General features: G+C 47.5%; 1 protein-coding gene across 10 annotated transcripts in view; it reads left to right on the top strand.

Annotated features, from left to right (window-relative positions):
- Positions 1-22,914, top strand: part of LOC119093629 (glyoxalase domain-containing protein 4) — a 40,363-nt gene extending 17,449 nt beyond the window's left edge. For 2 of the 10 annotated variants that reach the window (XM_037216620.1, XM_037216617.1), the window contains exon 2: positions 21,606-22,914. In XM_037216620.1, coding sequence (XP_037072515.1) covers positions 21,625-22,515 — 891 coding nt within the window. In that variant the 5' untranslated portion in view covers positions 21,606-21,624 and the 3' untranslated portion in view covers positions 22,516-22,914. The other 8 variants (XM_037216618.1, XM_037216610.1, XM_037216615.1 and 5 more) reach the window with 8 other exon arrangements.
- Positions 22,915-22,993: the final 79 nt, after the last annotated feature.

Raw genomic sequence — 22,993 nt, 5'->3', positions numbered from 1 at the left:
TTGAAGATATTGAATCAAGCATCAGATATGATGAAACGAGCTCATTTGTAACCATTGGTATACTTTTAGGTGGAAAAGGCTGCTCTAGACAGCGTAATTCTTTGTCGAGTAAATATGGTCGTCAATGTGTCATGGCTTGAGAACGCCATCGCAGCTCGCACCGCATTGATTGAGAATCAATTGATGGCCGTCATGCACGGAAATCGCGCTCACGAACGTCAGGTATCAACGCCTCAACAATAATTTTTTGTTGGTCTTGGCCGCCACATGGCTCATGGAATGGCAGGGATTGAATGAAGTTACGATGACGTCATGAATACCAAAGTGACTGAAATACCCCCACCGATATACCTTTCACCATTTTTGCAGGCGTCTGGCTCAGAAACTAGACGGCTTAGGTCTTAAGAATGGCAGGATCGTGAACAACACCGAAAGGTCTTCAAGATGGTCATTTTAGCTCAAAACCCCATATAAGTTTGGAATGCCCCCTTTAATAGTGACTAAGCCCTGTGGTTGATTTGAAAGAATTAGTTATTTTCTGGCTTTTCTGCGGAAATTTGTTACAAAATCACTTTATTTCATACCGCCCAATTTGTGATACTGCTTTTCCTCACTTCCATGCGTTTCACTCAGTTTGTACTATTTCTCTTAGAAGTAACGTTTCCAATTCTGGGAAACGCTTAGGGTGCCTTGCTTTGCATTACCTTTTGCTCACATTGCACCATTTTGTGTTAATATTGCACTCTTCACTCAGTACCAACCAAGGTTGTAGTTTCCTATCCACTTGAAGGGTGGTAAGTCTTCAAGTCATTGCGGAAGTCATCACCACTGTCGACAGCCTGACTGGCAGGGACCTTCCTGGCTAAGGCAAGGCAGTTTGTGTGATCTTATGACCTATGCAATGTCCCATGGGCTATTGCAAGTGAACTGGTAATAGTAAGGTAACTTTTTTAGCAATTTACTTCCACAAATATTTGTTGCTAATTTATTTGCTGGTACCAATAGGCAACTGCTGGATACCCATGCCGACCGCAGACCGCATTGAGCGAAAACGATGAGCAGTTTTCACGGATGGTTGTGATACGTCCACGAGTACGCAGTGGGCACCTCAGCAGCTAACAATATCTTATCTTCGCCTTAACGTTGTGTGGCCGCACACAGACACACCATGCCTTGCGATTGCTTTGTTGAACAAGCCAGCAACGAAAGGACCAAGGTGGCAGCGAGATCGAGCGCGATCTCCTTCTCATTCCTTCTGACAATTTCACGTGAGACTGTTGCCATCATGGGAGGCCGCCGCTTGCGTGTCATACCCCGCGAAGGAACCCTTCTTTGTTGTTATTTTTGCGGGCGTCCGCGCTCGAGCGTTGGGAGCTAACCCCGAGGTGAAGTCGGCTCGTGGCTGGCTGTCGCTGACGGTCACGGTGAGCTGCGGAGTTATGGGGCTTTAGCATGGGGTGGGGAATGCGTGAAGCAGCAACCTTGGTTGCATGATTGCTGAGGGCTGCAGATCGGTCGGACACGCCATGAAATATAATGCTAGGAGGTTGACTTCATTGACAATTGATAGGAGGTGGTTGACGAGGAGTTCGTATCCAACGACTCGTGAGGCATCGGCTTAATCTGGCACTCAAAGAGATGTCCCGCACGTATCGGATGCTCACCGCCAAGCGGACGCTTAGATTTATCTGAAAGGGACAACTAAAGGCACAAATTACCAAGTTCAATCAAATGCGAATGAATGTTATGCACGACATTAGTGGAGAAAGACATGCTGAATAAGTGTTTGAGCTCGCTGTTTTTTTCCGACACATGGCGCCCGAAGCCAAAGATGCAGTACAAACGTAAGTCAATAACTCATTGTTTCAGCAAGCCGGTCTCCAAGCCATGATGTGTTCTGTCACCTCCAACCGACCCCTTTCCAAATACGGTAGCGTTCACAACAAAACAGGCGCTACATGCGATCGTATTAACGATCCTAAAAGGCCACTCACGCGGGGGTTAAAGGTGTCAACCATACGATTCCAGCAAGACGACGTAGGTGTCGCATTCTTTCGCAGTTATGACGTGGGTGCCTTCCCGCCTCTGCAACGCCGCCTGTAGTCTACATAGTGATTCAGGGTGTCCTCGACCGGCGCAGAAGTCCCTCTGATCGTCATTTGAGGGCCCGTCTTCGCAAGCCAGGCCCTTGGCCTCCTCGAACACTGCATCTGGCCGACCCGGGGCCCCTTGCCAACACAGGGTTACTGTCAGGCACTACGGGGCCCTGCCAGACGCTGGGGCCCCGACCAATGTAAGTTGCGTTTTGTCGCGTGCTGTATGTCGCAAAAGTAGATCGCATATGGCCTCCCAAAGTAGACCGCACGTAGCCTCCCAGGGATTTCATCAATAACTATTTCCATACAACACACAATTTGCAAATCAGAATTTGGCCTCCAAATGTAGAAGTATTGAAATATGGTAAAGTGGCACACAGCGCATTTATTTCTACGCATCGCAGAAACGTATTTTGAGTCCTAACTCACCATAGAGTGACCTGATGAGTGATGAAACGAGTTCTAGGCACCCTGGTGGAAACAACAGTGGGCGCCTACGTTAGATTATTTCTAGTTCAGCTGTTCAGTTTAGGTCAGCTCAGCTCAGTTTCTGGCTGACTGGAAGACGGGGGTCGAGCAGTGGAATTTGTTGGGCTGATTTGTGAGATATGCAATTGTAGTCCGGAATCCCTATCGCTTGCCCAAGGTAAGTTCATAAAATATTTGTATTTTATGCTAGCTGGTCGCTATAACGGGAGCGGCAATACAATCTTGAATTGTTGACATGTCATTGACGACGCCATGGCTGATACTGACTAACGGAAATGCGGTTACCTACCTGTGGGTACACTTCGCTGGCACTTGGCGGTTGCAGACTGCCAACAGTCAGGTTTAGTGCAGTCTGGTCCACATTGCATGCTATGTGACAAATGGGTCTGGGTCGTAGGTGCCAGGTAGAATGTGCTAGCCTGGAGATAAGACTTTGGAGAGTTGATTGGTGACAAGTTACAGGAAAGGTATTGTTTGCTGCACTGCATTTCCTAGGTTCAAACTACAAACTTGTTACTGAGCTATCCGTACCCAGTTCTCATACCGTTATATATATATATATATATATATATATATATATATATATATGAACGAATCATATGGGTAACGAAAGATAAAGCAACTAGCCAGAATCGCACCGGACCTTTGATTTTACAATCTGCGTGAGTCATGACTCCATGCAAGGAATAACTCTGAACTGAGCTGAATAAAACAAGATTAAAACAGCTAGGAGTCATGAGCTGAATCAGATCCCAGAATCCGGAAGTTGATACTGAGCCGGGTAAAAAATGAACTGAACACAAGTCCAGTTGTGATATGTACAAGGGATATCATATTACTGAAGCAAAATACATCGTTGTGAAGCGTGTCACTGGGTGAGAAGACCCATCACTTAACCGCCTTTTGTCATACAAGTGTACGGAAGTGCCGGGATAGGTGGTCCCCAGTTCTTGACAAAATTGAGCTTAAATGTATTGCGGTAAGACAGAGATAGGAAAGTAAAAATGCAGCCTAGCAAAAAACTAGGAGCATTCACATTTCTCATCTTCACAGAGGGCCCGATCATGTGACGATGGTAGTGTCACAGAGTTGGGGAGAGGGGGAGGCAAGCAAAGCAGCGTGGCGACGCTACTGCAAAAGATAGGAACATATTGCATAAGTTGTACCTTGTGATGTATTAGAAGGAGAGTAGTACGTGACAGCACTTGCTCAGTGACAAACATATGGCTAACTACCTGTTTTTCCAGCCCATTTCTCACGCCGCGAAATTAAAAAGCTGCGAATGCAAAGGGTTGCTATGTTATCTGGCAAGGCACAAACAAAGTGCGGCCCTGTGCCGCGAAGGCCCAGCGCTCGCCCTCGCTAGCCGTGCTTCTTCGGGAGTTGTGACCGCCAGACCTTGCTCAGCCGACGTTGGATTTGCGTGAGTAGTAGGATGGCGCATCTAGCGTTTAGTGATACATTTCAATGGCACAAGAAGCCTATACATAAGGCCATAGGCACGGTTTCAAATGTGCTGGTAAAAAAACGTGATTGGTCCCCGCATTGCTGCGGGGACCAATCTGTGCGTGAGCTGCTGGATCAATTTATCCGAGGATCCACACAGTCTGCTTGCACGAGACTCGCAGTCGAGCTTCGGAGTACCTAGAAGCAAAAATGAAAGTGCGGAAGATAGGACTCTTCCCTCTGATGATTCGGCTGTTCCTCGTGTTATCGTTCAGCTTGATCGTCAAGTTGCGGATGAAGTCATGCCCATGCTCAGCTTTTTGCCTTTGACCGCAAGTATGCGAATGTTTGCACTGTTGCAGTTGTTAGCATGCCGTACATAATTCATAACTAAAGAAGTGTCCATAGACTCGCTGAATAATTACACGAATATTATTTCTACGCACAGTAATGCCAGCGACAAGTCACGTAGTTGAAGAAAAGATATAATATAAGCCAACAGCTGGTTTTCCTATCAAGGCAACGTGAAGGCAATATCTGGTAACGTTTAGCAGAGTGCAGCCCAACGTTTTGCTTGGATACAATTATGCTTGACGTAGGGAGGTCGCATGCTCATAGGCACGTCGTACGTTCATACTCCAAGCAGTAAGTTAAACTTGCGCATTGAGAGCTTTAAAACAGTCATCATCATCGTGTGTGAATACTGCTTTGGCATGCCCATCCTCGGCCAGTTAACTGTTACGGACCAATGCCTACGCTCATTTATCTTTTAATCTCCAGAACGCCCTACCGAGGCACCGAGGCGGCTGAAGGATGCCGGAAAGCTCAAAAGGGCATCAGGATCGCAGGATGTGCTGTGCCGCAGATATACTTTTTCAAACCTTATGATACAAAGCAAGATGCAGTCGTGGTTCACGCGTTTTTTTACAACGGCTTGTCCCAAAACTTCGTGCCAAAGAGTCCAGTCCAAAAAAATCACAGACGGCAGTGCCGCACAGCAATAAATGAGTGCAACTTCATCAATGCATGCCACCATGAGGTTGACTTTTGGGTGTCCTGTGAATGACGTTTATTTGGCACGTTTTGTGGTAAGGTCGCCTGTGACGGCATCTGAGGTACGGCTAAGCGTGCCACCGCACAAGAGGGGCTCAGACGCGGAGGCAAACACTGAGCACGCACGACGTGCTCAAATTTCTGTCGGAGAAACTAGTCAGCGAAGCCATGTTCATCTTCCTATCTCGGCATAAGTTGGCGAACATGGCACACCGCCCCACGGAGCGCTCTTCAAAATCCATCACGTTGAGGGGCACGCAGGACTTCCACAAGTTTTCACCAGTGACACCGACGACTGGGGGATCACCATCTGTCCGCCGACGCGGGACTTATGGTACCAGTAGGGTGGCAATGTGTGGCTATGAGCTGCCGACGCCAGATGTGTTCGCAAAAGAGTCAGTAAATCGCATGAGGTGGACTGCAGATGAGTGGATCATCTCATTGCATTAAGTCGTTGTGCTGTGGGATTCCATCAAGTCAGGTCCTTGTACTACGCTATTGCAAACAGCTCGTGTTGAGATGTGATTCGCTGCACGTGCGGCTTACGCACTGACAGAGGCGGTTGGACATGCTGAGTGACGGATATGAATATAGAAATACGCATTGTACTGGAAGGTACTGTATGAGAGAACTTATCTCGCTGGGATGCTAGGTCCGCGAAATACGGAACGTAAACACACGCTGCCACGGCTGCGGGACGGGGTGGCAGCCGAGGTCTCGTAACAGCGCAACGGCGCGGAGGCAGCGTAGTCGTTAGAGCTCTTGAAGTCAGCGTGAACATCAAAAGGCAACGATGCTGAGCGAGGCGAGAGAATCGCCGAAAGTTAAACCTCAAATACTTTCAAGCGCACGGCTCTGATCAGGTCACCACCACCGGTTATCCTCAAACTATGTGCTTGGAGTTATTGAGCGTTCTACACCAAAGGCGTTATTGCCTATCACAGTCGATTATGGTGAGGAAAAGTGAAGACGGCAGAAACAAAAAAGCATGTAGTGACTCTCAAATGATTCATCAAAAACAAACTTGCACAAGCTATATAGGTACAGTTTCAGACTATGATGCCGTAGATCGCCATAGGGTGCTCCACATTAGGGGGAACGCAGGGGTGTTATAGGTGGAGGGATGACGACGACACTGCCCAGTGCTGGGTTGGAGGAGGAGGTAAAAGGAGTCCAAGATCCAAGGATCATGTTGTCATTCTGGTAAGGATAAAAGAAACGTTTCTTCTCGATTTTTTACGGATTGCCCTTTCCCCATCCTCATGTGATGTGCTGTACTGTGCTGACCTCTTCTACTTCTCCTGTCATGTCATCTCCATCCATATATTGACTTATCTTGCTTGCTTTTCTAACCCCAGGGTACCAGGCTGTGGTTAGCGCGTCTGCCAGGGTGAGAGGAAGGCGACGCCACATAGCTTCAGCAGCTGAGTGCGTCGTAAGTGTTCATGACGACTGGTGTGCCGCCCTGTCATCCTGTGTCCTTGTGCTGTTATCTTCTCCTCTATTCTGTTCTATCTTGCCCTCTCTTATCATTCCCGGACGCTAACGTGTCTTGTTCTGTCCTGTTGCCACCTATCCTTCATCTCTTGGCTTCTGGCTGGCATGTCATGCCCAGTGATGGTGGAACCTCTATGGAGACTGGGTGGCGGAAAACATGTTTTGTTCTCCGCTCTTTATGTGTACTCCATGCCGATGCACGTGATTCCCGCCCGAAGTTTGCCTGCATAATTTGTTCACCTTTCAGTTCAAAATGTCGTTTTCAGTTCAGGTTGTCTCCTCTAGATTCCAGTCTCGCCCCTCCAATCCTGAGTATTGCCGCAATCTATAGTCGTGACTATGCCCTTGCCTAAAAAAGCCGAATATTATTCCAGAGTACGGTATCCTAAGCATGTGTCTCAATCGCTGTTGATATTTTATTTTGCGGCTCCCTGGCTCGTTTTTGTCTTGTTCCGTTTTGCTTATATGCCGGCTGCGCCCACTTCTTCACGCACGCCGCTTCTGTGTTAAAGGCGTGTTTGTTATGCAATATGCTTGCCAATTTTGTGTTTCCAGCAGTATATGTCTGGGACCACAGTAAAAAACCTAGCTAATTTGGTAGCTTTGCAGCACGATTTTGCCAGAAGTGGCGTTTTTTATTTACCGGAATAAATACCCCTGCGAAATGGGTATTTAGTCCTGCTCAATCTGTCCTCAGCGCGATTGTCAGCTAGAATGCGCAACATCATGCGTGCCGGTAAAGCGGTCGATGTGTGTGTCGATGGAGTTTGTATTTTCTTTCCTTTTTCCTTTACTTTTTAACTGCTTTAAGCCATACATTAACTCTGGCTAACCGCCGAAGATAACACACTACCTGGAAGGTGGTATCTGGATGTTTGACACGTGTCCGGTATTACCACCATCTATCCCTCCTTCCATTCCCTACTCATTTAAGTTTCTTTCCTTCTCGAAGTGTTCACTCAATTTTTGTGGGAAAGGTTTTATCGATCCTTTACTGCTCCTTCTCCTGACATAAAGCCCATCCTTTCATTTAACTCCCACTTGAACTGACAAAGCCCACGTTCGAGACGCGGTTCGTTTCGTTCCTGTTCCCCATCTTTTGCGATTATTCTACAGTACCAATTTACTGGGGAACGCAATCAAATAGATACAGCAGGATTCACTGCCACACCGTTTCATGATTACCCTTGGCAGTTTAATTCCCTTCTTATATGTCCTACGTCATATCCCTCCAAATTGGAGACATCCTACCTAACGTGCTCGCAAACGCAACAGCGACCACATTAAACTCCCGCATCTTCGCCAGGGCGATTTATTTCATCTGGCAGCGTTTTTTCTCCATGCTTACGGGCTGACAAAGGATCCTGGCAGCGGCGTCAGCTGGCACGTGACGTCACAAACCGTGTGACTTTCTGGTCACGTCACATAACGTAGGGAGAACACTGGGTCGTGATTGGTGCTCACAAATGTGCTGACGACATACCGCAGCGGCCTTTATTTCGGTAGATGAAAAACGTCATTTGTGACGAAAATGTGCCGCAAAGCTACCACACAAGAGAAGTTCTCTTACTGTGCTCCCGAACAACTACTGCTGTGAGCACAAAATTGGCAAGCATAATAAATACTAGTGAAACACACAAGTGACATGCGTGAACGAAAAGGTGCTGTAGACTATGAGCAAAACGGAACAGGACAAGAATGAGTCAGGGAGCCGCAAGATGGAAACAGGCATTGACATTAACATTAACAGGCATTGAGGTAACGTGCTATGTAGTAATTTTTGGCTTTCTTGGGCATGGACGTTATCACGAGATCGTGGGTACAGTCAGGGTTGCAGGAGTGATACTGGAACCTAGACGAAACAACCTTAACTGAAAATGACATTTTGAATTGAAAAATTAAAAAAAAAACAATTACAGGCAAAATTGGGAGATCCCACACATGAGCATGTAACACGCATCAAAAACAGGGTAAAAATGGCATTTTCTGTACCCCAAACTTTATGCAGCATTGCCCCAGCACCATTGCTGGGTATAACATTGCAGCCAGTAGATAGGAGATAGAGGATAGGTGGCATCAAGAAAGAACAGGGGAAGTTAGCGTCCAGGGCAGGATGAGAGACACAATGTAAAACAAGATAGCGGAGGAGATGAGAACACAGGGCAAAAGATGACAGTGTAGAACAGCAGTCGTCATTGGGACTCACGACGCACTCAGCTTCTAAGGTTTTATGTCGTCGTCCGCCTCACGCCCTTGCAGACAGGGCGGACACCGCAGGGAATCGAACCCCGTACCCCTGGTTTCCCAGACACGCAGGGGTCACGCAGACGCGTTAACCACTGCACTATCGGCATTCTGAGTACGGAAGAGTACACAAGACAAGTCAGGGCAGGAATGCAAATGGCATGACAGGACAGCACAGAAAAGGAGATGAGAGCACAGTACAGCATAGCACGTAGTATTAACAGGGAAAAGAAAATCGCAAAAAGACCGAGAGGAGATGCTACTTTCATCCTTAACCCAATCACGATACGAACCTCAGCTCTTTTACTTCCCCCACATCCCCTTTCCCCGCAGTACTGGTCAGTGTCGTCGTTATCACTCCTCATATATATAATACTCCTGTGGTCCCCTGGATGTGAAACACTACACGGCGACATACGGCCGGCGCGGGCTGTGGACGGCACTATCGACGGTTCCGCGGTCCGCATACGGAAGGCCTACGCTGCTACATTGACGGAGTTATACATCATGAATGTCTGCTATAGCACATAGAACTGCACACCATTATACTCAGAACAGCGTAATGACCACGCCTGTCTAGACTTGGTGGCGCAAAGGACATGGGCTAGTAAATATTAGCATGTGAAGGTGAACGAGATCGATGTCGAACAAAAGCTTTATCTTTGACCTGACAAACCGGGGGTCAAATATAGACCTAACGATAAAAAATTCTATCAATCGCGCGTTTTCCTTACGACCAATTCACCAGTGTTTTCCGGTAGTCTTTGACTTAGTTTGGAAACAACGGAGGGAGGGGGAGGGGTTGTCGCATCGAGCCTCACAATCAGTTCGCTTTACGAAAAACGGCGACTCAAGGCGAGGCTATGAACCATTCTCTTTAAAGTCGCTGACCATGTTCGTTTTCACCGAGTACACACGCAATAAACTAACGATCCCAGGTTACAGGTTTGCAGTTTGTAATTTAGTAGTAGTCTCTCTCCCCCCCCCCCCCCCCCCCCAGCACCACCACCAACGCGTAGATTCAAGCCTCCCCAGCTGTGCGAAGGGAGTGGGCAAATCCGCGGAAACCCGTTTGATGGTATACTTTTGGGGCGGACCTCGTGCATTTTAACTACTCAGTCTCCCCGCCAACTCATTTTGCGAAACACGCCCCTGTCACGTTATCTGCATGGAGGGCATCACGAATGTTGTAACGTCTTGTGGCGTGTATTAGACATACTCAAACACAAACGCAATTGCGTTGGTGTGTCCCACTTATGAGATTTACCCTCCCCCTCCCCCCGAACTTCGAGAAGAGAACGGGCTAAATCCGTAGAGAAACCTATTCGTTGCAAATTGGTAGTAGTTGCTGTTATTTCTCATTATTCAGCTTCCCTCCGTCAACTAATTTTGAGCAACTACCGCCGTATAGACTGCGCACGTTTGTCTGTGACGAGACATTTAGGAGTCACTGCGTGCTTTTTTGTCGTAACACTCTTCGCTGTTCCTCACATTTATTAACGCTAATACGCAAGAGCGCATTTGATGTTAAACTTCATGCATTTAGTTTGAAGGGATGCGGTGGTGGTAATTTGACGAGAGCCGCACACTTGAAAGAACTTGAAGTTTGACATGTGAAGTTTGCTCACCTCGCTCAGCATTGTAGCCTTCTGGTCTTTAGGTTGGCTTCAACAACTCGTATGACGTCCCTGCCGCCGCACTGTTGCGCTTTTATTTTGGGTCTTGTCTGCCATCCTATTGCGCTCCGCGTGTTGGAAAAATTCTGCTGCAAAAGTCTCCAATGAGAGGCGTCTTCTCGCCGCGCTCCTAGGTCCGCGAAGTACCAAACGCAAGCTTCGCACGCCGCTCCGGATGCTCCACGGGGGTGGCAGCCAAAGCTCTTTAATAACAGTCCAACAGAGCCGGGCAGTGCAGTCGTAAGTTTTTGAAGCCAGCTCGAAGATCGGAGGGCAGCGATGCTGAACGAAGTGAGCGAATTGCAGGCACTCAATCTTCAAGCATTTCCAAGTGTGCCGGTCTGAGCAGATTACCATCAACAGATCCCCTGAAACTAAGTGCTTGGAGTTTGACATCAAACACGTTCTTGCCTATTACGGTCAATAACGATGGGGAACAGTGAATAGAGCAGAGACAAAATAGCACGTGGTGACTTCTAAATAGCTCGCCAAAAACAAGCCTGCACAGAATATGAGGGCGTAGATCAAGGCCGGTGTAGTTTCACAAAATTAGTAGCTGGCGGTGAACTGAACAGAGACATATAACCCCAATTCCAACCAAATTACGACCAGAAAGGTTGCTCCACGGATTTATTTAGTAAAGCCAGTAACCTCGTATGGCCAGTTTCAACCAGTCAACCTCCAAGCTTCACGTTTTCTTGGGATCACACATAAAAGGAAAAGACAATTGTAAATGTCACTAAACATAAAAGAAAAAGACAGTTGTAAATGGCGCCATCCTTGCAGCTGCAGGAATCAGGACATAAGGTGTGCTGAATGGTAAGGTTTTGGGACGATCTGAGCAGCAAGTTCTGAACGAGTTGTCTGCAGGCAAAAATTTCGGAATTTGTGAAATTTGACGACTTTTACCTGACCAAGGGTCAACGAATTTTTAACCATGAACGGGAATTAAGTACGGCGCATCTAATGGTGAAGGTCTCGGAGTGATCGTCTCGGTAGGTGCTGAGAACTTAGTTGTCTGTAAGCAAGAAATTTGATATCTGTAAAATTTAACAACTTTTTGTTCACCTAGGGTCACCGAATTATCAACTTCTAGAGTGAATCGGGTATGGCCCACCCCGTGGTGAAAGTTTTACAGCGATCAGTGCGATGGGCTCTAAGGTCTGAGTTGTGTGCGCCTGCATGTAAAATTTTCCCCTCGCGTTTTCGAGATATTTGACATCAGGTCAGGTCTCGATATTGCCTCCCCATGACTCACCTTACTGCACGGAATTGATGAATGAAAGTTTCAAGGCGATGGGACGAGCCGTTTCGGAGAACAGGCGTGACCTCTTTGCATGCCGGTTTTTAGGCTCTGCCAGAAACTAGAGGGTTGTTTGATAATAAGGACGGGCTGTTAACTTCCGGGAATGATTTCCGAAATGGTTGTTTCAGTTGGAAACCCCATACAAATCTGAAACATTCCCTTCAATGCTTTTTTGACTTGCGCTGGACAGGCAGTTTCGGGTATCGCCTGAGGTGAAAGTTATCTGGTATTTGTGAAAGCCCCACGCAATTCTAAATTGTTCCCTTTAATTCCCCTTTGACTCGCGTTGGACAAGCAGTTTCAGGGACCGCCTGAGGTGAAAAAGAAAAAGTTTGTCTGGTAGGACTGCACCTGCCGTGACAGCAGAGCGAGTGGGTGCAGGGTGGGAGTATTAAAGACCGCAGTTACGTCCAACTCAGCTCCACACATTGAGAAAGGTATTGGAATTGGTCTCATTATCGGTGAGTAGATGTACCACGCACCAACTGTTGGGCAAAGAGGAAACAGCTTCCGCTGCTGCCGCATTTTCTTTTTTGATTTTCATTTTTTGATCTCCAGGACCCCGGTCGTACTGCATGTGTTCTGAGGACTGAGGTAGTTTTTTTTACTACATTTGTTGAGGGAGTGACGGACAGAGAAAATTACTGACTCCAACTTAAACATAAAAATGTTCTCTAATTTGATCACGTTTCTTTCGTATTGTTTTCGGAACACAGAAGGGCTGGACCCTCTTCCAACTTACGAAAAAATCCCTGTGCTGGGGATAGAAACGTGAGTGAGTGAGTGGGGGGGGGGGGGGGGAAGAGTCAACTGTGAAGGAATGTTATCCACATGCGGAGGTTGTACACATGTTCCATTTTCCGGTCAATCGCTCTGGTGCTCCATTTTGTGTTTATAGCAACAGCAATTATGTCACGGTTGACCGTGACATAATTGCCACGGTCAACCGTGTGAGTAGTTTGCTTTTTCTTAAAGGAAGGTTTCTTGAGTGGTTTGCTTCATAGTTGTTGAGAGGAGGATCACAATTAACACCGCTATCACATTGAGATTTAGGTAACGAGCATGCCACCGACTGCATGTCCGCACTGAATTGAGGGCATTATCTGAAACTTGGGTGTTTCTTGGTGTTTTTAGCCGCCAGACATTTTGTTGTCCACAAATATACACTGGAAAGAACATAACAATTGTTTTCTGTGAGCAATGTGAGACGAAGGAAACTCCTCCTGAAACTTCGTCAGCATCGCGTGCCACACTCACACGATTAAACGAGGGATACTGCTTGCGGGTTTGAGCCGAATCTTTCTGCCATATCACGCATAGTCTTTCCTTTCAATGCACTCAATGTTCTGGCCCGTTGGTACACATCAGCGCACGTTTGACCCACCTTCCATCCGCCAACGACACCGACGCCCTCAGACGCCGGGCCAGAATCTGCACCCAAAACAGCGTCTCTTGACGGGCCAGGAAGAAGTGGGAGAACGGAGAACATCTCGTGTACGTCAGGATTCAACGTTCCTGGATAGCACGTGGAAATCATTGTAAGGCAGTAAAAATTGATGCGAAAGTACATGCTGTCACACAAATATATATCCCTAAATGTACGGTGAATTGGTCATATATTGGTGAAAAATATTTCTAGCCCTTTTTGCATTATATCTTCATCGAATTTGCATTTCAAGATATCAAAATAAAGATTGTGTAGAAGGTGTAACGGTGACGCCAAACGCTACCGGAAACACTCGCTCCGGCACGCAGAAATCCACGGCTCCGCGAGTCTCCGGCTCTATGGGGGAGGATTTAGCGGTGCGGGGGAGGCATATTTCCCCATCAAGAAAGACGACCTAAATACGTCATGTAAACGCATAAAATGGGCATTAAATAAAAACATGTAATTTTTTCTATCGATCTACAGAGCATCACCACAGAATTATGATCTGGGTATAAAGCACAGGAACGGTTTCTTCTTCTCCGTTGAGCAGAGATTGAGTTTTGTATTTTTATAATTGTTTGGCGTTTTTTTGATACCTATCTTTCATTTGAGTTGGGTTTTGCTGGTGAATAGTTTTACAAAATCATCAAGATCCTTAAAAGCAATATCAAAACCGATAAATAACTTATAGCGGCTCTGTCGTTGAAGACTGCTATTCCTTGCGCACTATTGACGAAGCTTGCGAGCATTTTTTTTTTTGGAGGAGCTGCGCAAGGCCGTAGAACGGAGAGCCGAGTGTGAGGCAGAGGTGGGCGGTGGTGGCGCGAATGGTCGGGGGTATAGGTAAAGCTAGTATACAAATTCAGCTTAGTGCGATACACTGAGAAAAGTATTGTATTAGAGTCAGTGTAGGTGAGCAGATGTAGCGACGCTAAATTTGTGCGTCTGGCTTGCTCTACGAGGAGACCCTCGCACCTCGATCACGCAGCAATCTGACGTCCCAGATGGTGTAGTTTTGTACAAAAATTTGTGGGGTGGGTGGGCAGAGATCTCTAATCTTATATAAATGGTGCAAACTGTGTTCTCCCCGATTTTGACCAGGTTTCTTCTCAAAGCTGGGGAAGGGGCTGGCATCCCATCCAACTTAATAAGAAATTTTGGTATTCTTCAAGTACTTCACCTTTTTTAGAAGAAGAAAAATCTCCACCGTGAGCGTTTTACGCGCAGTGCGGCACGGGCTCAACCAGCTCGCGTTAGCAGGATTGCTCGACTTTGAAATCATACAATCCAAACGACATCTTTAGCACCAAAAGTAATGAGCAGGCAATTAACATTATTCACTACGTCGTTTCGACCACTGCTACTCACAATGCTCGCATGATTGCCTATCATCTTCAAGAAATAACCATCTGATAATATAATAATTTCGGCCACAAACAGGTCATATGATTTTTAACACGCGGACAGCCGACGATTTATAGCATGTACTAAAAGGGCAACACAAGCACCAAATTACGTACATTCGAGCGATCAAGATAAGTATCCCAGTTCTTCACATTCGTGTCTCGAATTGATGTTTCCAAACAGACAGCACAGAGAAAAACCCAACAATGTCGGCGGAACTGAAGCATTTCCAGCAGTCTTAAAAAACGGACCAAGCCACGGGAACCAAACACCGAAGCCAAGCCAACGTTTTCGGTACGGTACATTGACGTCTATTAGCGCAGTGCATCTCATACACGAGTCCGGATAATGTGATTCACACTGATTAGGACCAAACACATCGTGACGACATTGTCGCTTAAACTACAACACTTGGATTCAATTAATATGACTACTCCGTTTGCCGTGACATGCTGCCATCATGTCGTGCAGAGGGACTGTCGTAGTACCCTCTTAAAGTAGTGCACCTCTTGTACAATTCCAACGAGCAAGGCTTGAAATCGCTCTGACATCCAGAGACATACTCTGCCGAGATAATATGCCAACAGCCACCCTGAGGAAACGGATCAAGCCTCGGGAAACGAAGACTGAAGCAAGGCCAGCGTTTTCGGTACGGTACATATACGTCTGTTAGCGTAGTGCACCTCACACACGAGTCCGGATAATGCAATTCACACCTTAAGAACTGAACACGTCATGCTGACAATGTCGATGGAACTGCAAGACTTCGGTCCGATGAATAAGACTCATGCATTGCCGTGAGATGCTGCAATCATGTCGTGCAGAGGGACTGTCGTAGCACCCTCTTAAAGTAGTGCACCTCTTGTACAATTCCAACGAGCAAGGCTTGAAATCGCTCTGTCATCCAGAGACATACTCTGCCGAGATATTATGCCAACAGCCACCCTAAGGAAACGGATCAAGCCCCGGGAAACGAAGAGTGAAGCAAGGCCAGCGTTTCGGTACGGTACATATACGTCTATTAGCGTAGTGCACCTTACACACGAGTCCGGATCATGCGATTCACACTTATTAGGACTAAACACATCTTGCTGACGATGTCGGTGGATATGCCAGACCACGGTCCGATGAATAAGACTCATGCATTGCCGTCAGATGTTGCCATCATTGGCGGGCAGACTGTAGTAGCACCCTCTTCAAGTAGTGCACCTCTGGTATAATTCCAATTGGCGGGACCTAAAAACCGCCCTGACATCCAAAGACATACTCTACCGAGATAATATGCCAATAAAAATCCTAAGGATACGGACCAAGCCTTGAAACCGAAGACTGAAGCTAGGCCAGCGTTTTCGGTACGGCACATATGCGTCTATTAGCGCAGTGCACCTCATGCACGAGTCCGGATCAGGCGATTCACACTTATGGAAATTAAACACATCGTGCTGACAATGACGGTGGAACTGCGAGACTTCGGTCCGATGAATAAGGCTGATGCATTGCCGTGAGATGCTGCCATCATGTGCGGACAGACTGTAGTAGCACCTTCTTAAAGTAGTGCGCCTCTTGCATGATTCCAGTTGGCGAGACCTAAAAACCGCTTTGTCATCCAAAGACACACTGTACCGAAATAACGTCTCAACAGCAATTCTAAGGGAACGGACCAAGCCCCGGAAACCGAAGACCGAAGCGAGGCCAACGTTTTCGGTACGGTACATATGTATAAGCGCAGCGTACCTTATACCATCGTCAGCAAGATGTGTTTAGTCCTAATAAGTGTGAATCGCATGATGCGGACTCGTGTGTGAGGTGCACTACGCTAACAGACGTATATGAACCGTACCGAAAACGCTGGCCTTGCTTCAGTCTTCGTTTCCCGGGGCTTGGTCCGTTTGCTTAGCGTGGCTGTTGGCATATTATCTCGGCAGAGTACGTCTTTGGATATCAGAGTGGTTTCTAGGTCTCGCCAATTGGAATTACACAAGAGGTGTACTACTTGAAGAGGGTGCTACTGCAGTCCGTCCGCCAATGATGGCAACATCTGACGGCAATGCATGAGTCTTATTCATCGGACCGAAGTCTTGCATATCCACCGACATCATCAGCAAGATGTGTTTGGTTCTAATAAGTGTGAATCGCATGATCCGGACTCGTGTATGAGGTGCACTACGCTAACAGACGTATATGTACCGTACCGAAAACGCTGGCCTTGCTTCAGTCTTCGTTTCCCGGGGCTTGGTCCGTTTTCTTAGGGTGGCTGTTGGCATATTATCTCGGCAGAGTATGTCTCTGGATGTCAGAGCGATTTCAGGCCTTGCTCACTGGAATTGTACAAGAGGTGCACTACTTTAAGAGGGTGCTACGACAGTCCCTCTGCACGACATGATGGCGGCATCTCACGGCAATGCATGAGTCGTATTCATCGGACCGACGTCTTGCATTTCCATCGACATTGTCAGCACGACGCGTTTAGTTCTAATAAATGTGAATCGCATGATCCGGACTCGTGTGTGAGGTGCACTACGCTAACATACGTATATGTACCGTACCGAAAACGCTGACCTTGCTTCAGTCTTCGGTTCCCGGGGCCTGGTCCGTTTGCTTAGCGCGGCTGTTGGCATATTATCTCGGCAGAGAACGTCTTTGGATGTCAGAGTGGTTTCTAGGCCTCGCCAATTGGAATTATACAAGAGGTGTACTACTTGAAGAGGGTGCTACTGCAGTCCGCCCGCCAATGATGGCAACATCTGACGACAATGCATGAGTCTTATTCATCGGACCGAAGTCTTGCATATCCACCGACATCGTCAGCAAGATGTGTTTAGTCCTAATAAGTGTGAATCGCATGATCCGGACTCGTGTGTGAGGTGCACTACGCTAATAGACGCATATGTACCGCACCGAAACGCTGGCCTTGCTTCAGTCTTCGTTTCCCGAGGCGTGATCCGTTTCCTTAGGGTGGCTGTTGGCATAATATCTCGGCAGAGTATGTCTCTTGATGTCAGAGCGATTTCAAGCCTTGCTCGTTGGAATTGTGCAAGAGGTGCACTACTTTAAGAGGGTGCTACGACAGTCCCTCTGCACGACATGATTGCAGCATCTCACGGCAATGCATGAGTCTTATTCATCGGACCGAAGTCTTGCAGTTCCATCGACATTGTCAGCACGACGTGTTCAGTTCTTAAGGTGTGAATTGCATTATCCGGACTCGTGTGTGAGGTGCACTACGCTAACAGACGTATATGTATCGTACCGAAAACGCTGGCCTTGCTTCAGTCTTCGTTTCCCGAGGCTTGATCCGTTTCCTTAGGGTGGCTGTTGGCATATTATCTCGGCAGAGTATGTCTCTAGATGTCAGAGCGATTTCAAGCCTTGCTCGTTGGAATTGTACAGGAGGTGCACTACTTTAAGAGGGTACTACGACAGTCCCTCTGCACATGATTGCAGCATGTCACGGCAACAGAGTAGTCATATTAATTGAACCCAAGTGTTGTAGTTTAAGCGACAATGTCGTCACGATGTGTTTGGTCCTAATAAGTGTGAATCACATTATCCGGACTCGTGTATGAGATGCACTGCGCTAATAGACGTCAATGTACCGTACCGAAAACGTTGGCTTGGCTTCGGTGTTTGGTTCCCGTGGCTTGGTCCGTTTTTTAAGACTGCTGGAAATGCTTCAGTTCCGCCGACATTGTTGGGTGTTTCTCTGTGCTGTCTGTTTGGAAACATCAATGCGAGACACGAATGTGAAGAACTGGGATGCTTATCTTGATTGCTCGAATGTACGTAATTTGGTGCTTATGTTGCCCTTTTAGTACATGCTATAAATCGTCGGCTGTCCGCGTGTTAAAAATCATATGACCTGTTTGTGGCCGAAATTATTATATTATCAGATGGTTATTTCTTGAAGATGATAGGCAATCATGCGAGCATTGTGAGTAGCAGTGGTCGAAACGACGTAGTGAATAATGTTAATTGCCTGCTCATTACTTTTGGTGCTAAAGATGTCGTTTGGATTGTATGATTTCAAAGTCGAGCAATCCTGCTAACGCGAGCTGGTTGAGCCCGTGCCGCACTGCGCGTAAAACGCTCGCGGTGGAGATTTTTCTTCTTCTAAAAAAGGTGAAGTACTTGAAGAAAACCGAAATTTTACCCCTGATCCCAAATTAAGTGTACATAGGTCAGTAAAAGCCTATGGGGGTATCATATTGCCCCAGAATCTCTCCCATAGGTGAGAAAGATTGTAACTTGGCTAGAATGTAGCTGCACTAACTACTATGCCCTGGATGCTCCTTTGTATAGTATTGTGGCTTGCGTGACATTTCAATCATAAAGTTATCATAATGTGCTTTGAGGAATTGTGCAACAGGTGCACAACATTTTAAGCACTGGTTTCTATCAGCCATAACTAGGACTTAAACCTTAAGAATACACACAGCTATAAATTTCAAGCAGCCAATCTCTAATGGTCCCTGGCAGTCACTGAGACCAGCCAGAACATGGTGTTTACTGTCATCTGCTGCCAAAGAATGTCCTTCAGTGCCAGCTGTGAATACAGTGCAAATTTACCTGGGTTAGATCTCTGTCAAGAGCCAAAACCAAATTTCAGATACTGATAGGGGGCTTGATATCACTACATTCATGTCCTTTGCATCCTGTCACAGGATTATTTGTTGTTTTTGTGTGCATGAGTAATGCTTTCAAATTTTCAATGGACCATTGAACAAACCTTTTTTTTCATTTGATGCAAGTAGTTGTATACTAGTATGTTAACCTTGTTTAAAATTATAAATGCAAACATGTGATCATAATCTGCTTAATCTAGATGTAATGGGGAGAGGAGGCATGCTCATCTGTCATCTGGTGTTTATTGGTAACATAATTCTATCATATTATGTTCTACCCCATCCCATGATGCCTGAGCTGTTCACACCTTCTTCTGACCTCAATAATGCTATGCTCAAAATTAACCTGATTCCCCAGAATCTTTGGGGGCTCTGTTTATAAATTTAGCAGATACATGCTTGTAGCTAAAATTGACATTTATTCACTGGTTGTTCTGCATCCATTTACTGCATGGGGGTGATGGTGAGAAATCCAAAATGTGAATAATTCCAATTTTGGAATGTCACAAACTTGACACAAACAAACAAAAACCCAGTGTTGGAAGGACAGCATTCACACATTCTTTTCTGGGTAATGTTTCCAGGGTGCTTTGTGCATGGGGTACAGGACAGAGCACAGCCCATCCTGTGCTTGGATGATGGTAATAGGTTATCTTTATGATAAACCAACATGATGGAACTTTGCAGCCCAAAGAAAGGCATGCCCTCCTCTCAAAGTTTACTTGATCCCATACATTATTTTAACAAACTCACCAGCAAAATGTGACCTAAAAACACTGAAAAAGTAGAAATGTTAGAATATAGGTAGTCTAGTCTTACGGCCCACATTGAGTGAGGCCTTTCACAGCTTGTATCCTAGGCTTTGCTTACCTCTCTATGCTGGATTGTATTTGATGGTGATCTGTGGATGTTTGCATGGCTTTGGTGACAGAATGCTTCCGCTTCCTTGGGTTTATGTTACCAAGGTAATAGGTTCCCATTGTTCGGTGTCATAATGCCTTCATGAACTAGGAGTGGGAGTGCAGAGGGGATCAGTCAGTATCATTGGAGATGACCTGTCTGGATGGATGTACATGCATGCAGCATTGTAGACCCTGTGTACCTTGCCTTTAAAGGGAACAAGCACATCATCAGCCTGTTGTGTCACAGTCTGCATGTTTGAGTGAACAGCTCAGGAGGGAGGTTTCTAAGATGAGGCTGAAAGGGATCAGACCCTCCCTTTGTCTTCCCTGGTCCCACCACCTGCTTGGAAACACCTTCACTATCCATTTGCCTTCATCAGATGGTCTAAAATTTTCAGGGCTGGGCAAATCTGAAATGTGAAAGATGGAATCAAAGCCAGGCATGCACCATGACACAGGATGGCCCTCTGTCTTATCCCCTCAGCTACAGGGACAGCCCATGTGGAGAGGTTTTTCCTAAATTTCATGACTTCATGGTTTTTTTCAGTTTGTGCACAAAATGGTGCATGGAATGTTTTTCAATGTTTGACTTATGTGCATTCATGGCCAGAACACAAAACCAAATGGACCAGTGACAGTCAAGTTGGCCTCCTTGGCAGATCCTTGGCCTCCTCAAGTTGACTTCAAGCTGGCAAGAAAAACCAGAATGCCTACCACCAGTCTATTTCTAACTTAAGGTTCATGTGTCTTGGGAATGTGTGTAGGAGGTAGCTGTAATCTGGTGCAGCATGTTGGTGGAAGCTAACAGAGTTCTGTGGATAGGGATATGCTACAACTTACACTGACATGTAGCCCCGTGTTTCAATTGATGCATGTAGTTTGGCAGTGGTGGGAGCAGGATGGCAAAACAGTAGTCTCTCAACCCTCTCAATTATTCCTTTCATTTCAAGCCATTGCTGCATAAACCTTTGGTCAATTCTTACAACAGAACATTTACTTTAGCTACTACGCACATCAGTCACTTCTACCCTACCCATTGGTGCATGCAATTTTCCTCTCTGTTAGTTCTCACAGCAGAGCATTTGGTATAGTTAATGCCCACTAGAGACATAACTCACTCCCACCCTACTCAGTTGCTCATAGTGTGTACTGATATAATGGTGGGAAGTGTGCAGCCACTAGGCAGTAATTTAGGGGTAGGTTTGGGAGGGAAAAAAGAATTGGTGTGGATGATGCAGGGTGTTTCACCTGCTTTTGTCATCTGACTTTCTAACAAGGCACTGCCAAGGATAAGGCTTAGCGAGGAAATTCCCAGTCAACACATTTGAAGACAATGCTCATTTGCATTGGGCTATACTTTCCGCCACCAGCAACTATTTGCCGGGACATCGTAGGTTGGCAACCTCATTTGTCATCTTGACAGCTTTTCTCTTGACCTCAGGAGTCAGGAGCACACAACCATGGCGACGAGAAGGGCGCTGCACTACGTCTTCAAGGTGGGTGACCGCACTGCCACGGCCAAGTTCTACAAAGAGATCCTGGGAATGCAGATTCTGCGGCACGAAGAGTTCGAGGAGGGCTGCAAGGCCACTTGCAACGGGCCCTACGACGGCAAGTGGAGCAAGACGATGGTCGGCTACGGGCCGGAGGACTCGCACTTCGTGGTGGAGCTCACCTACAACTATGGCCTGTCTGGCTACCGGCGCGGCAACGACTTCCTCGGCCTGACCATCCACTCGCGCCAGGCGGTGGCCAACGCGCGCCGGCTCGGCTGGCCGATGCGCGAGGAGGGCGACCTCTTCGTGCTGGAGGCGCCCGGCGGCTACCCGTTCCGGCTCCGCGACGAGGACGTGCCGGCCGGCGACGACCCCGTGCGCCGCTGGGGCCTGGCCTGCTCTGACCTGGCCCGCTCCGTCGCATACTGGGGCGGCATCATCGGCATGACCGTGGCGGAGCGCGCCGCATCTCGCGCGCTGCTCGGCTTCGGCGGCCGGCAGGCGAGCCTCGAGCTCGTGCAGCTCTCGGAGCCGATCGAGCGCGCCGCCGCGTTCGGTCGCAGCGCGTTCGCGTGCCCGACGGCCGAACTGGCGCCGGCCGAGGCGCGCGCGCGCGCGGAGGGCGGCACCGTGCTCACGCCGCTGGTCACGCTCGAGACGCCCGGCAAAGCGGACGTGAGCGTGGTGATCCTGGCCGACCCGGACGACCACGAGATATGTCTGGTCGGCGCCGAGGGGTTCGCCGAGCTGTCGCAGGTCGACCCGGCCGCCGACGACCTCCTGCAGAAGGCCATCGACGCCGATAAGTCGGATCAGTGGTTCGCCAAGAAGGGCGGCAAGAAGACCGAGGACTAGGCGGGCCGGCGCGAGCTGCGGGCTCGTGGCGGGCGGCAAGGCGCCAACGCTGTGGACGGGAGATCTGACCCAGTGCTGGGCTGCCGGGGCACGTGTGGTGCAATGCTAATTGTGTGTGGCATTGTGTGGTGACCCGGATGTTTATTTTTGTAACAGTTTATCGTCACTTGGCGGCGCTTCCTTTTGTCTTCAAAGTGGTGGGACTTATTTACTTGCCGTCCAGTACGTCCAGTAGATCGTCCCGTTGTACGTGCAACACGTGGTGCGGCAGTATATTGTGATGCAAGAAGTTGTTATGAATTCTTAGACCCTGGACGTATAACTAGTGGGGCGCCTGAATACGTAAACGTAAGTGTCCTGTCGATCACAATTACAGCAAATGCACGCTGTCGTTCAGTTTGATTGAGCTGTTGCCCAAGGTACAGTCGAGTCATATGGTGATTGGGACATGTCAGAAACAAGCCGTGGCGGCGAACGA

Source organism: Pollicipes pollicipes, unplaced genomic scaffold, assembly GCF_011947565.3.
Source record: "Pollicipes pollicipes isolate AB1234 unplaced genomic scaffold, Ppol_2.1 Scaffold_4002;HRSCAF=4701_pilon_pilon_pilon, whole genome shotgun sequence".
In the NCBI taxonomy this organism is placed as follows: Eukaryota; Metazoa; Arthropoda; class Thecostraca; order Pollicipedomorpha; family Pollicipedidae; genus Pollicipes; species Pollicipes pollicipes.
This window is presented reverse-complemented; position numbering and strand designations above follow the sequence as displayed.